The 15291-nt window shown below is 40.3% G+C and overlaps 1 protein-coding gene across 9 annotated transcripts in view; it reads right to left on the bottom strand.

Moving 5' to 3' along the window:
• Camta (Calmodulin-binding transcription activator) overlaps nt 1-15291 on the bottom strand; it is a 36740-nt gene that overhangs the window by 14461 nt on the left and 6988 nt on the right. For 6 of the 9 annotated variants that reach the window (XM_017073711.4, XM_017073712.4, XM_017073714.4 and 3 more), the window contains exon 4: nt 610-701. In XM_017073711.4, coding sequence (XP_016929200.2) covers nt 610-701 — 92 coding nt within the window. Of the gene's footprint in view, nt 1-609; nt 702-9766; nt 10557-15291 lie in introns of those variants that run through there. The other 3 variants (XM_065863559.2, XM_017073716.3, XM_017073715.4) reach the window with 3 other exon arrangements.

The following is a 15291-nucleotide window of genomic DNA, read 5'->3' as shown; positions in this document are numbered from 1 at the left end:
CGGTTGCGCTTAATTCACAAGTAAAACAACAAGCCAAGCTCATTGCAAAGAATTCCCCCCGTTTTTTTCTCATTTTCCGCGAACGAAAACTTTTATTGCAAACCGAACTGAATCCCCAGAAAAAAATGTGGATGGGGAATACGGGGAAGCGAACTTTTCGGCGACGCGTGGTCAGGTTTTTAAAAGCGGGTCCCCGAACACAGATCGCATAGTTCTGGTTTTACTGGTGTTTGCATTATAGTTTGTGGCGCGATAAAAACGTCGCGGGGCCCCTGGTCCTAATGGACTGTCCACCATCTCATTAATCTGCATATATAGAAACTCAAAAGAGTGTGTGGCGCCCCGAGGAAACGGGGGCAAGGAAGAGCCGTCGTCGAAGGCTGTCAAAGTGTCCTGGCGAAGGACTGGCAGGCTCATCCGCCTGTCAGCCGTCCAAGGACCCACCGAAGTCGTCGACTTCCTTTCGCCTTTCACTTGACTTCCCCGTTTCGACAATTTTATGTGCAATCAAATGCAAATAGAAACACAAATACCAACGGTCTTGGGAAAAAACAAACAGAAACCGAAACAGAAACAGAACAGAAATACCAACTTAGAACTAAAACTGACCTCATTTGTATTCCAACGATGACGTTGTGATGGAAAACTGTCGGCTCTTGGCAGGCTCTCCAAATTGTCGGGCAGCTTGATGGGTTCGCCATCTGAAAAGCGGGATGGGAAATAGAAAAGAAAAACAGATGTTAAGTGCATTGAAAGCGCAAGTCGGGAAATCAATTTCGCATATCTCTCTAGCAGTTTTTCCAAACCCACTCCCTAAAACCCTTCCCACATTACCAACTCCATTTCCATTTCCACCTGACGACACCCAACAGGTGCAACTGTCGGACATTCATAAATGCGACAAAAATGTAAATCAGTTTAGAGCGATGATTTATAGTTGAGGCATACGAAAAAAAAGGGGGAAGAAATCCTATAATGTCAACATTAATAAACGAGTTTTTCCATCTCTCCATTTATCAAATCCGCTCTTCAACATTAGCCGGGCAGAATGCGTGGCAAACTTTTCGAGTCGGTTTTGAGTCATTGAATAATTACCCACACTTAATGGAGCTTGCAACGTAAATCGAACCAACTTTCGGTTTATTAAAATGCCACGCAACTGGCGACGGGTAAATAAACTTTGCGGCCAAACTGTAATTTAGCAAAAATGTGTAATAAAAGCGGACACATCTACGCGACATCCCCCTCTGAGTCCCTGCCTTCTAGCTCGTCGTATATCAAAGAGCCAATAGGTTGCACTCGAAGAGCCATAAAAAGTATTTGTACACGATTTATATAAAGTGCTCGGAGCGGAGCGAAGCGACTTCGCTTACCAGTTCGCCAGTTCGCCAGTAAAGGCCGTGTAACCGAAATGTGTTGCCAAATTGCAAATGCCAGACGTTGGGCGGCGGAAGGGGGTGGGCTCTTCTGGGTGCGTGGGGTTGGCCCCTCAGTGAGGTGAGCACACACGACCAGGGATGTCCCAGTGAATTCAGGATCATAAGTTACACCCCAGTCTATAAATATAAACTTAAAACTCCAGTTTATCAGCGAACAATTGCTCATCATATAAGATGACTCTTCATTATAATAGCTAAAAATCAAGTTTATAAATTATTTACACTGATCTAAGCTCATTTTATATAGAAATGTTGATCATATATCATATATCATTTTTTATCAAGTTTTTTCATCATGTATACCATATACCATATGTTTCACAAGGTTAATTATTATGATTTTAAAGACTCTAAAATTTAAAAAACTAAAAAGTCAGAAAAAATTAAATCTCTTTAAACAAACCCTTACTATACCATCTAGACTCGATAAGTCGAGCTCTTTTCTTTAACAATAGATAATATATATTTAAACGAAATGAATTCTCTGGAGTTACAGAACGTTGTCTTTAAGTACAAAACCATATTACAACATTCTTTTATGCAGGGCTTGCTTCACATCGTAATATTTCAACCCAAAATAATCATCATTGTAGAAAAAACCTTCAAATCACGCACGCATCCCTGGCGAGGATGGCAAGGATTTACCGGGCCCCTCGTCACACTTTGGTCCCAATGATGACGTTGATGTAGTTACTTTTTCAGGGCGTTGTTGTAGTGGCAGTTGAAGTTGTTTATGCGATTTTTATATGGCCCACGTTTTGGCAGAGGACACACTTCCCCCCAAAAACAAGGCGGTTTTCCAGGGGGGCAGTGGGGTGAATTGGCGACAAATTGTTTGCTTTGATCGCACTCTCCAGTTTTATGGCCAAACTAATTTGTCATCGCTGCCTTGAGCTCGAAACGCTCACCCCAAGGAGATTCCATTGAAAAATGCTGAAGCGATAATTGTCAAAAATGTCGAAACAATCACAGCACCTTCAAGTCCCCCCTTTTACCAGACAGCCCTTGCACCTATTTATAATGCAGTTGCTGCCATTGTTGTCAAAAGTGAGAGGAGGGGAGGGGGAAAAGAATAACTCTGTTTGATTAATACAAATAAAAAGTTTTTTTAACTGCTCTTTGCATATTTCATGGCGAAGAGCTTCAAAAACTGACGTTGCCCGCCATCATAATAGACTGGCAAAAAATAAAGATGGGGAGTGGGTTGAAAGCCAAGGCCCAGCAGCCGGGACTGCCAAAAAAGAAGGTGAACCGCAGGTGAGAGGACCGCGAGATGAGGGGACCGCGGTCCCATGTCGCCAATGTCGATGGCAACGTCAACGTGGCAGAAGTTTTTCCCTTTTTCATTTACCTTTTCTCGGTGGTTTTGCATTATTACAACTTTAACAGGGGCTACGTTAAACCCCCTCCATGATATTATCCCCTGCTTAATTGTGACAAATGCTCTTTGGTACACACGATTTTCTCATAATTTGGCTGAAGAATTTAAGCTCTGGGGAAGGTGGTTGGGGAATGGTGTGACTGAGAGGCTAAGTGGATGGGATAACCTCGGCCATGTCCCACGAATTGACACGGCAAATAGCACAAAAGAGTTGATATAAATAATAAATTTCCGTTTTATGAACCCCTGTCCAGGTGGACTGAGTGAATCGCGAGAGCTGCCAATTTGTGCTGCCTGCCAAATTGTGGCTAATAAATATCTCACCAAAAAATGCCAACATGGGTGGCATGTCTGGGTGGGCAGCTGATGCAGTTTTTGGTTTTGGTTTTGGGTTGTGGATAGGTCCTATAAAACATACAAAAGAAAAATTGTTTTGCACTTTCGTGGACGACGCCGCCGAAAAGTCAGCGAGTGTGAAATTACTTTTGTTCAGTCACACACTCTTGCCACAATTAAAAGCCATTAAAGTGTCTCGGAAATAGCTACAAAGCAACTGCCAAATAGAACCCATAGAAGAGGCCTTGTCTACGCAATTCTTTATCGCAAGTGTGCCACCAGAGAAACGGGGAAATAAATATCGCTGTGCAGGGATTTTTGTGAAGATAACGCATGATGACGTCTCCGGCGAAAACAAAGACCAATAATGAATTGAGATAGCCGAAGATAGAGTGTGTGGGAAAGAAGGCCAGAACAGACGTCATGGTTAAAACGAATGGCCAAAGGAAACGGCGAAGTAAAAGTTATTCAAGATAGTATATACAAATATTTGTTTATGTCTAAACTCGGCAGTAACAAGGGGGTAATAGAATTGTGAAATCCAACCTTATCAACTAAGAACTTATTATTACTCATAGGGTAAACGAGAACTTAACCTCCAGTTAAGAGTTTCAATTCCGAAAAAGAACTAACATGTTATTGAAAAACTTAATTTTTCCGAAATGGTAACTTAACTCATTGTCAAAAGCTAATCCACAGCTTATGTCTAAACCAAAGGGCAAGTAACAACGGGGTAATATAATTTAAAAATGCAACTTTTCCACTATGAAATGATTCTCAATGTTGAGCTGACTAAGAAAGTTAACATGAACTTAACCTCTAGTCAAGAGTTTTCAATCCGATAAAAAACTAAAGTGATATTGAAGACATATACGTTTCCGAAACAGCAATTTAACTCTACGTCAAAAGTTAACATGACATTGAGAAATCCATTAAATTATTTAAACATCGTTCCATTACCTTAAATATTCCCAAAACATGCATGCTTATCTTGAGCATCAAGACTTAGTTTAAAAGTTGTGAATATCAAGACAGACACAACGTCACTGTTTACCAGATATAAAATTCCGAAGAAAAAGCTTCTCACTAAGCGAACTCCACATAAATGACAGATGTGCGGATGATTTATCGCGTTAGCAAACCCAAAACAAACACACACTGCTCCACACGTTGCGGTTGATAAAAATCACATTTTGGCAAACGGCAGCGACTAAGTCACTCGTTTTGCATTTTTCCTTAGCCGTTGTGGCATTACAAGGAAACATTTCTCATCCAGTTTTGCATATTTCGCCTTGGCGAGTGGCAAGAACAGCAATTAAAAGACACATAACAGCAAATATGCATGTCAGGCGCGACGGGGCCAAACAATAATTAGCCCAAAAGCAGCGGCAAAATGCAATTTCACCTCAAATGAGGAATATTTGCAAAAGCCATAGGAAACGTTGGAAACAGAAAATACAGAACAGAACTGAGCACAACAGCGATTAACATAAAAATGCAACAAATGGGGGCCAAAGGGGAAGTCTGAAAGTCATAAAAGTCCTATTAATGAATGAAATCTAAACAGAATTTATGAAAAACAAAGCCAAAGCCAAACAAAAGTTTGCAAAAATGTTATAAATTATTTACAAGTTATGGCTGGGTCAGAGGGGCTTTATACAGGGTGGAATAATGGAGTGGAATGGAGGGGTTTAACTCACATTGTCAACGTCTTTTGTGTCTACGGGCAATGCAATTACGTGCGGATTTCATTACTTTTCCTTGGCTTGTTACTTCTAAGGTTTAAGTTCTCTTTGTATGGACATTATATGAATTTTAAGGGCTGACTTCATTACGAGAGAAGTTTTTCAATGATGAATTGGGACTAATTTAATGGAAATAAAAAGTGTTCTTAGGACCGATTTCTCAATGTCCGGTTAATTTATGTCGTTACCTTAAAATTCTTTAACGAGAACATGCTCTTAGCGTTTATCTGACATTTAAAAACTTAACTAGAGAAAAGGTTTAACTTCATGTTAACTTTCTCTGACAGATAGCAAACTAGAACCCTAACCTGACATTGAGAAATCGGTCTTTGAGCTATTTTATTTTACTAAGAGAACTCCCTACTTCGTATTTACCCCTTTTCTTAAGCCAGTTTGTTATTTTCAAGGAGGCATTTCCCCCTATTGGCTTAAGCGCCTTGGCATAAACCGCGAAAAGAATGAATTTAATGCACTTTGGGTGAGGTAAACTAAAAGGTTGCCTCCCTTGTGTGTCTGATTTGCTGACAGGAGGGCAAAGGATAAAAAGGGGAGACACTCAGTTAAGCTGCCTGCAAATTATATTAATATTGGGGCTCTTCATAGCATATATTTTTTCCGGATTCATTCCACATTTTTTCGCCTCGTCCGGATTGCATGCAACGTTTGTATAAGTTTCCCAATTTCCTTCTTTTTTCGGTTTGTTCTCCTTCTGTGAGTATATTAAAAACACTTTTTTTCGATATAAATTCAAAGGTAGCGGAGAGGTGCAGGGGCAACCGAAAGCTGTAATTTATTTTAATGTCGGGTATTTATCATGATACACATACGTTTCACAGGCTGGGCAGAGAAAAAAATGTTATTTCTATGTGGATATTTTGGGTATTTTGTTTTTACATAAATTGTAAATTAAACATTTAAAGTGCCATGAAATTGGCACCGACTAACCGGAGCCTAAAAACACATGGCCTCCGGTAATGCCGGGCAATGGTTCATTAAAAATACATAAAATCGAAACACAGTCCGACGCTCCCCGCTGCCGGATCGACTGAAAACTAATATTTATCTAACAAAATTAATATGGTTTGTAAGCCAAATAGAGAGGCAGCAAAGCGAGTGGTATGGTATAAACTGGTAAACTGGCAAAAACTGTTTGTCTAACCAAAAACAAACGACCGAATGTAGCACAATTTTCGGCATTTCGGCAACGCATCCTGGCGACCGGAGGGCAAACCCTTTTGGAGCGATAAGCCAAATAAATAACGCAGGTCGAACGGGAGGAGTTGGGCGGAATGGAGGGCAGGTAGCATCCATTGCATGGATGCATTGTTCAATAAATCTATTTGGCCTCTAATCGAAGGCACACATACACAGAGAGAGTTGGGGTTTGCCACCTGGAAAAGGCAACAAATTGCCATTCGATAGGCACAAGACCGGAAGCAGCAACAACATATTAATCCAAATTAGCATCAAAGTGATTTAATTGCTTGGAATTTCGGCGTTGGCAAACACTTTTCGACTTTTCGGCCCCGGGTCGAAGGACACTTGTAAACAAGCCCCAAAAGAGGCAATGCAGGACCCACCTGGCTGCATTTTGTCAACATTTGGCCATCGATCAGGCTAAAAACCAACACACACATATATGTGCTGCACTTTAAAGTGATTTTGAAGGCGATGCTTCAAACTCCTGGAGTCCTGGAATCCTGAAGCGAAATGGGCAATAGAAGCGCTCATCCAAAGCCCTTGGCACGATTTATGTGGCTTTTAGTAATATGAGCAAATATATTACGTGACGGATCAGCAGCAGTTCAGGTCCTGAGCGAAGGACAACTAATTGAATTGCTGCCGCTGAAAAGGAACAAACTCGAAATTAATAGGCGCACATCAAACACAAAAAATGAGCAAAGGCCCAAACACGAAAAAAGAGCAAAAAACGCCCACCAGCTGCCGGCGAAATTAAAGGGAAACCTATAAAGGCAGGACATTAGGACTTGGCCGAAAGGATAACAAGTGTAGCCAACTGTGTGCGAGCATTCGAAGCTTGAGTAATATTTATTGAGTACGTGATCTTCTGACCAAATCCGAATGTGAGCGAGAGTTTTGAATTTTTTATTGCGCCCCGGGATGGCCGGCACACACCATCAAAAGTGTCCTCCCCACAAGGATAAATGTATATGTATATAGAACATATATGGGTGTGTGAGTCCTGACAGCTGCCAACTTCTGGATTTCTTTGCTGGCCTCTTTTGGCATGCAAAAGGCGGACAGCAAAGTGGCTTATTAAAAATTTTGTCAACTTGCGAGTTTGCCCCACGAACTCCACCCAGCTCTTCCACTTTTTATGACTTTTTCACACTCCCCTGGCCCCATGCATACATATTAGATAGAAGATGCCTCAACTTTGGTTTCTCAAATGATTAAAGACCAGTCATGACTTAGTTTCAGGGGAATTTTTCACGAGTTTATTCTTCTTGTGTTCTAATGACTGTTAGAATTATAGTCCTGCATTTACATTAAAAACTCATGGCATATAACTAGGTCTTCCAAATGTTTTGATTTTTAACATTGTATTTTGAATTAGACCAGCTATAACTTGAACTTTTTCACACTTTCCTGTTCCCATGCATACATATAAAATAGAAGGTGCCTCAACTTTGGTTTTCTCAAATCATTAAAGACCAGTCATGAGGAAATTTATGCCCTATACCAAGGACTTCTAAGTGTCTTAAGTCCTTATGACTCTTGCCGAATTTTTGTTAGAATAAATTTATTTCAAAAAGTCATGACAACCTACAGAAAAAAGGGTCTACAGCTTAACATCATTGAATAAATTGATATATTAAATCATGTTTAAAGTGCCATGACATTCAGTCAGCTTGACAAAAATTTAGTAAGTGTTATAAGGACTTAAGTACTATAGATAGCACAATTTAAACCTATTTATGTAGCAAATGAGCCGTGTGAAATTAAAGATCTTGGCTTCCCAAAGAAGACAACGAACTCCTGGGTGTCACAAAAACCATCCAATTGACTGGGAAGAACAATAGCCCCACCCCCACACGCCTAAACAAACACAAAACTCCGCACTTGTTGGTTTTTCACAACCCCAAAAAGTATGCTACATAAAATGAGGCGCATAATGAAGCCACTCATAAACGAAGTGTCCCTGTGTGTGGGCGTGGTGTGCGTTGGTGTGTGAAATGTTTACTTGCAACCGAGTGCAGCCACACCCACACTTGGGCCCTCAAAGGAGCCATTGTTTGGGGATCTCGTAAAAAACACTTAAAACGCCGTTAAGTTAAAATAATAAAGTTAAGCGGCCGCCGGGCAGCAACAAAATCTAATGTGACAATGGCCACATGGCGGCAACAATAAGAAAAACAATAACAACGAAAGTTGCAACAATCGCTGACATATTTCACAATGTGCAACAAAAGACAAGGAAAAGGGACAGGTGAGGTGACAAAAAACTAAGCCAGCACAAAAGCTGGGGGCACACATCGCAATGAATGGAAAAAAGACGCCGAATGTTGGGCATATTTTGCATTGTTGCCCACACACACTCACACACGCACACGGAGAGAGGGGGGAAAGGAAAGGAGAAAGGAGAAAGCCTTTCCTTTGGGCCTCCTTTCGGTGGCCTTTTGTTTCAATTGTCTGTAGTTTAGGTTTTAGGCGTGCGAGCCTCGTTATAGGTAACTGTAACTGTAACTGGTTACAGCGTACATGTGGCCACATCCTTCGTGTTTCAGTGTGTGTGTGTGCCTCAGTGTTTGTGTGTGTGTGCCCGGTGTCCTTTGCAAACAATAAACGACTGTCAACATATGCGCGGGCCACCCGTGCACGCGTCTCTGGAATGGCGTGCGAATTATTGCCCAGGAAGATATGACATAAAATTTAATGAAATGTTCAGAAAATGCTAAAATCCATGTTCTCGGCTCCCCCAAGTGTGTGTTTTCCAAAGGGGTGAACTTAAGTGAAAATCGAAGTCGCGGGGAAACTCGGTTTAAACTTGAGTCGGCTGTGATTTAAAAGCTTTGCGAGCTTACTCTTTTCAAAAACCCTTTGTTGTAGTGACTTTAAATTTGTAAAAACATAAAACTAGGCAATACAAAGTGGAAAATGTTGTAGAAGAACATTAGGTTAGTGTGTTCCTTTATAAGGTATTACTCGAAAAGCTCTTCGTCAAAATAATATATATATATTTTTTAAGAAAACTCTTATGTATGGGCCTACATATACCTTGAGTAAGTAAAACTAAAATATAATATACACATTATGTTCATTGAACATTGTTCATGGAAGAAGAAAATGAAGTATGTGTTGATGAATAAGATGTTACTTCTATTTTTCAATCTTCTCTACATAGATAAACACACTAAAACAACATTTATAATAAGAATTTAAGGGTCTTTTTGGCATATATGCCAATACATATATCAATATATTGATATTTCTAACAGAAATACACACACATTGAGTTAAAAAATATATTAAATACACACAACATCGATAGTAGAAGCACTTAAAGAACAGAACATGCGACACCAATAAATCTTTAGATCAAAGGCTATTGTAAGTTGGTAAAGATGATCTTTAGAAAAGTTACTGAGGAAATTCAAACTAAATTTATCATTCACTATTGAAATTTTATAAAAAAGCAACATAGGCAATTGACTTAGGAACTTCTTATTATTTAATTTTTCTTTTTAAAACATTTCTCTAAAGCGATCTCTGAGTTCTTTTCACTTTACCAACTTCAATAGTCATCAAATTTATACATATAGTCCAACCTTAATTTCCGATCCCTCATTAATAAATTGGACCTGCCACGCCCCGTTCGAGGGGCCTTGAGAGGGCATACTTACTGACACTGAGCGGCATTAGGGCGCTCTGCAGATGACTGAAGATCTGCCGATGGTGGTGGTGGTGACCCAAACTGGCACCGCTGAAGTACAGGTGGTTCTGGTGCAGCGACAACTGCTGGTGGTGGTGGTGGTGATGATGGTGGTGGTGCTGTTGCTGCTGCTGCAGTTGCTGTTGCTGCTGCAGGTGTTGGTGGTGTTGCTGCTGAGCCACCGAGTGTTGCTGATGGGTCATCAGTTGTTGCTGCTGGTGTTGCTGTTGCTGCTGCTGCTGCTGATGTTGCTGATGGCTCTGCTGGGCAAGATGCTGCTGCTGCTGGTGATGTTGCTGCTGCTGCTGCTGTCCGTAGGCTGCATGTTGCTGCGGTGCTGCGGCTGTTGCTGCTGCCGTCGGTAGTGCAACAACTGCTGCTGCCGCCGCCGCTGCAGCGGTTGCTGTTGCAGCTGCCGCCGCCGCTGTTGCAGTCGCCGTCGCTGTTGCGGTGGCTAGAATGTGATGATGGGTGGTGGTTGAGGATCGGTGCTGGCTCTGGACCGTATTGAGGCTGTGAATGGAGGCGTGCACCGCCGACTGATAGATAATACCGTTGTTCGACATCGCCGTCATCGATTGGTGGTGGGCGTAGGCAGCCATCGTGGGTGGCACTCCGCCCATCGTGGGTTGCACCGCCGCCGTTGCAGCCACCGGAGCCAAAGGCAGCGATCTGTAGCCCGCCATGGCTGAAACTTTCCGTTAACTGTTCACCGATCACCGATCACTGATCACTAAAATCACACTTTATGCACCCCGATATCGTTTTTTTTGGTCCACCTTAAACGTCTGATCGCTCGGGGATACGTGAGTTGACTGAATGGACCGACCGGAGCGGATTATTTCCTACAATTTTGTTCGTTAAATTTGTAAGTTGTATTATTTTTTTCTCAGCCATAAATTAGTACGGGGAGTAGATTTTAGGCTTAGTTCGGGTTGATAATGTCACTTCGTGATGCTGATAAGGTAGGCCGCCTATCTTGACATCTCCTTCTCCTTCATCTCGAGTCGTCGTGTGTCAACACAGATCTCAAAACGGTCGGCACTGAAATTTCACAAATTTCCTGGACAACCCAACTAACTATGTTTAAATATTTATGTTTGTAACTTAACTTTAACTATTGGATTTGTTTGCATTTCCCCCAGTCGAGAGACTGAACCTTGAACTAGAGTTCAACCTTAAAGCAGTTGGCCAAGCCGCGAGGGAGTTTTGGCAGATCCAAGGAAAATATATATATTTATCCGACTTATCAAGTGACAGCTGCCAGTTGAAAACTAGACTCAGATAAGCTCAAGTCTCGTGTCCCTAAACAATGTCTAAAAATTTCGTGATTCACAATTGCCGGGGGCATATCAAAAATATATTTCTTATCTTACTCGTTCTTAAAATATATGTCATACAAATAGGTGTGTTTACACTAAAACATCAATTAACAACATCAATCAACCAATAAACCACTACAGAAATAAACATACAGTAGACACATAAAACACACATATTTATAAGTAGGGAATATTATATGGTATAGTCCAGAGATCTTAAGTACACCAATTTAAATTGACCACACACAACATCGAATGGAACAACAACAAGAACGGAAAGCAAACAACAAATAGAGTCGAAGGGGCTGGAGTAAAGTGTAAACAAATTACATAAACAAATTGAGGCAAATTGGAAGATTCCGCGAACGAAGCTCTCCCGATTAAATCATGTTTGTGTAAACCTTATTGCCAGATCAACCAGTCTGTGGACATTTAATGTCGATGCACGGGCAAATATTGGAAGAGCCATCTTCACGTAAGCATGGCGATAGGGCGATATGGCGATATACGTAGAACGGTACGTAACGTAGCTAGTTTTTCCGCAGGGCCAAGAGAAAGCCACGTCCGACACGCTTGGCCAAGGTCTGAAAACTGAAAACTGAAAGCGGCAGGCTGAAAGCTGGCAACTGCCAGCGGATGGCAAGGACATTCGGCTAGCCGACAGGATCCGAGTCCTGTGGTTCGGGCCGAGTTATTGCATTTGGGCCCGGATTCGTCGGTTGCCAGCAGCTTTAAACCTAAGCAAGAGCGAGCGAGAGGGTAATCGAGATGATGGATATCGTGGGGGGTGGTAAAGGAGTTTAGGTCTTCAAAATACTGAATAGGTGGGAGGCTATACAACTTATTCTTAAATCTAAAAATATGTTCTAAGACCATCAACTTATTTTTAAAGCAATCTACAAACCCTAAACAATAGTTAACCATTGATTATGGTTAAATTACCGCTATTCTTATCCTGTAAATAAACCATGACAATCGACATTAGCCTAATTTCCCTGGAATGCCGAAAGAACTGTGTGGGTTGGTCCACAAAAGGCACCTACACATTTCTATTGCACAACAATATTTAGGGGTTGTTCCCGACCGTTAGAGACCTGCGCAATAGATTAACCCCAAACCGCCGACCATCGCCCACCTAAAAACTGAGAGGCTCTTCGTCGGATCCATTTGGTCCTACCCCAAAAAACCCGGAGAAACCAAAACAATAACAAAATCCAGGAAGCACAACAAACAAAACAAAAAAGCAGAGTCCATGGAGGGGTAGGTGAGGAATTTACACGTGCCTGGAAAACCTTTGCACACCTTCCGGTGGGCAGCCAAGTTGACGCTGGAATTTTTAATCAAACCCGAAGCGCAACTATGCAACATGGACACGGACGCACCTGCAACACACGCCACAACGCATGGGATTTATTTAATATATACTTCATAATAACTATATATTTTAAACCGAAATTAATATTAGCATAGTATTTGGGTTATTGATAGAAATATTCCAGGGAAGAATTTTGGTATTACTTTACCTAAACCCAAAAGCGACAGAATGTGCAGATAACATCAGTTTGCATAATTAAATCGTTAAAATGGTAGTTGGATTTTAAGTAAATTTCAGCAGCTGAGCATAAAATCAAGCTTGAAAACAGTTTCGTCTTTAGTTTATAGAGTTTTCTATAAAAAGATTTACATAGAAATGTTGTTTAGTTGCTAACACTTCATCCTTGTAAATATTGGTTTGTTTGTTAGGTTATGTTGAAGAACTTATTGAAGAAAAATAGCCGGAAGTTTTAGAAAATATTGCCTTGTTGCCATTTTATGGTTCACTTCCTAAGTAACTTGTCATTTTAATTATAAATTTCATTAAGTGAATCCGCCGAGTCGATTTTTATAGCAATACATAATCGTCTTTTGATTTTTAATTCAATTCAGTTCTTTTTTCGACCCCCAGGATGATAGCAGTTCTTATCTTTAGAATAGTTGCCCTGTCATCTTTGAAGGTGAAGACCATGTTCAAGAGTCTTCACTGTACCACTGAACGGCGACATTTTGTTGTGCAGAATCAATTTCATCAACCGATATAGGAACTCAATCCATTTATTCTTACGCTGTCGATTGTTCAATCACAAGTCTTACATTTTTTTAAAATACCATTTCATTCATTCACTCTAAAACGCCCCAAACCATCACCTTAGATATTACTAATGATTCTTGGTGCAAAATTCCTCTAAAACGAGGATCCTGTCCTGTTTCATCGTTTCTAAGTCATAATAGGCAGTAAGCTCAAAGAGTATGCTAAGAGATAAAACGTAAAATTAATTTCTATCAACCGCTAACTAACGATGTAGTTAATTATTTGTAATTTTTAGTGATTTAAAAAAAAAATATGTTTGTCATATAATTTTTCGTCCATCCCAATAGCTTATCATATATTTTCTTAAGTAAGTTTAAAGTTTTAAATAAAGCTTATTTAAAATTAATAATAAAAGTTTGGTCAAACCACCAAAAAAAGGTTTTGAGACTTAATAAAAATTTAAATTTTAAGTAGCGTTTTGTATGTTAGTGGTGCTATTATACTTTTCACAGCTCTATATAAGCATATTATTAGCAGCTGCGTGGCGAAAGCACTCAATTTCAATAAACTGCTAGGAACCATTTAATGAAGTTATGACCAAAATAAGAGTGAGAACAGATCTAAAAATATGGTCATAGACTTTTTTTGTAATAATTACCACAAGGATTTCTGGGAAAATCTTTAAAACGGGCAATGATTGGCGTCCGATTTTTCTATATTATATACTATAACTTGTGCTGTTGGTAACCAGGTATTGAGTTTGGTGACCTACCCTAAATGTAAATAAAGTACAAATATTTAACTCGGTTAGCAATTATTTACTTTTGGGCCAATGCGTTTTACATTTTTTAAGATTACGTTCCCCCATAGGCTCTCATATCGACCCGCCCCATTGTGTAAAATTTACAATTGTGTAAGTGATTATGATTTTCAAACTAAAATTCGCTTGGGAATTTTAAAAATAAATTATTTAAATGCATCAAATTTGTCACCTTTGACGTGACTGCAATTAAACTGCAGCCTCGCTTAAATGAGCGGTGAAAAACGAGCATTGAATTTGAGGAAATAATGTGTGATTAGAGTTCTAAATGAAATGCGGCACAAATGGCCAAAGCAAATCAGGGCATGGCAAACACCGACTGAAAGTGGGTAAAAGACCAAAGAAAACAAGAGCCAGGACTTTGACACAATAATCAAACGAGGTGTCCCATGTTCGTGTGTTTCTGCACAGGAAAAACAAGTGAAAAGCAAGGGCGGCGGCGGCCAGTGGGCGTGGCAGCGTCAAATTAGGCCCAGTGTTATCTAATTAGCCACCTACAGGAGGACACCTTCCACGATCCCACCTCTTTTTTTTGGCCCTGTGTGAAGTGGTGCCAGGCGCCGGCCATCATATTTTGTAATTTAACTCACACGAAAAGATTGTAGAGCCGACCCTATTCTTCCTTTTTTTCAGACACTTTTTTCACTCACTTCTGGCACTCTCTAACAGCTTTTTTTCTTATTTTTTTGGACGCGCTCAAGTTTCATAACAACGGAAATGCAAAAGTTTTGTGCAAAACAAAGCACCAACTTTTTTATTTCTCTTGGCAATTATGTGCTCAAGGAAAGAGACAGAGGAACGGACTCAAATAATGATAATGAAGCACACAAGGCTCGGCCAAAAGGATTTCTGAAGAAAAGTGCACAAAAAACAGTGGAAAACGAATTGTAACGCTTGTTCTGATTTTTTTAGATTCTTTTTCTTTTTTGACGAGACTTGCATGCAAAAGTATCTCAGGGCTCCACATGTGTGTGGGGGTAATTTGTTTAATTTGCTTGCCTTTGGGGCGAAAAAAAAGAGTGATAGAAGAGCCCACCGAAAGGCAAATTTCGTGGCTTTATTTCAGTTTTACTTATTTTTTTTGAAGGTTGGCCGCCTTTTAGCTAATGGCCATGGCGAATATGATAGGATAACAGGAAAACAACAACAACGGGGGCCCAAAAACTAAAGCCAAACTAAATTAAAATATTTTAAATTCAGAGCCGGCCAAAGTTTTATCAATAAAATGCAAGCGGGCAAAGTTGCCGGCTTTGCTTTTGCATTTGTTTAACTGCAAATCAGATAGA

Source organism: Drosophila suzukii, chromosome 2R (genome assembly GCF_043229965.1).
Source record: "Drosophila suzukii chromosome 2R, CBGP_Dsuzu_IsoJpt1.0, whole genome shotgun sequence".
Lineage (NCBI taxonomy): Eukaryota > Metazoa > Arthropoda > Insecta > Diptera > Drosophilidae > Drosophila > Drosophila suzukii.
Note: the sequence above shows the minus strand (reverse complement) of the source record. Positions and strands in the feature narration are given on the sequence as shown.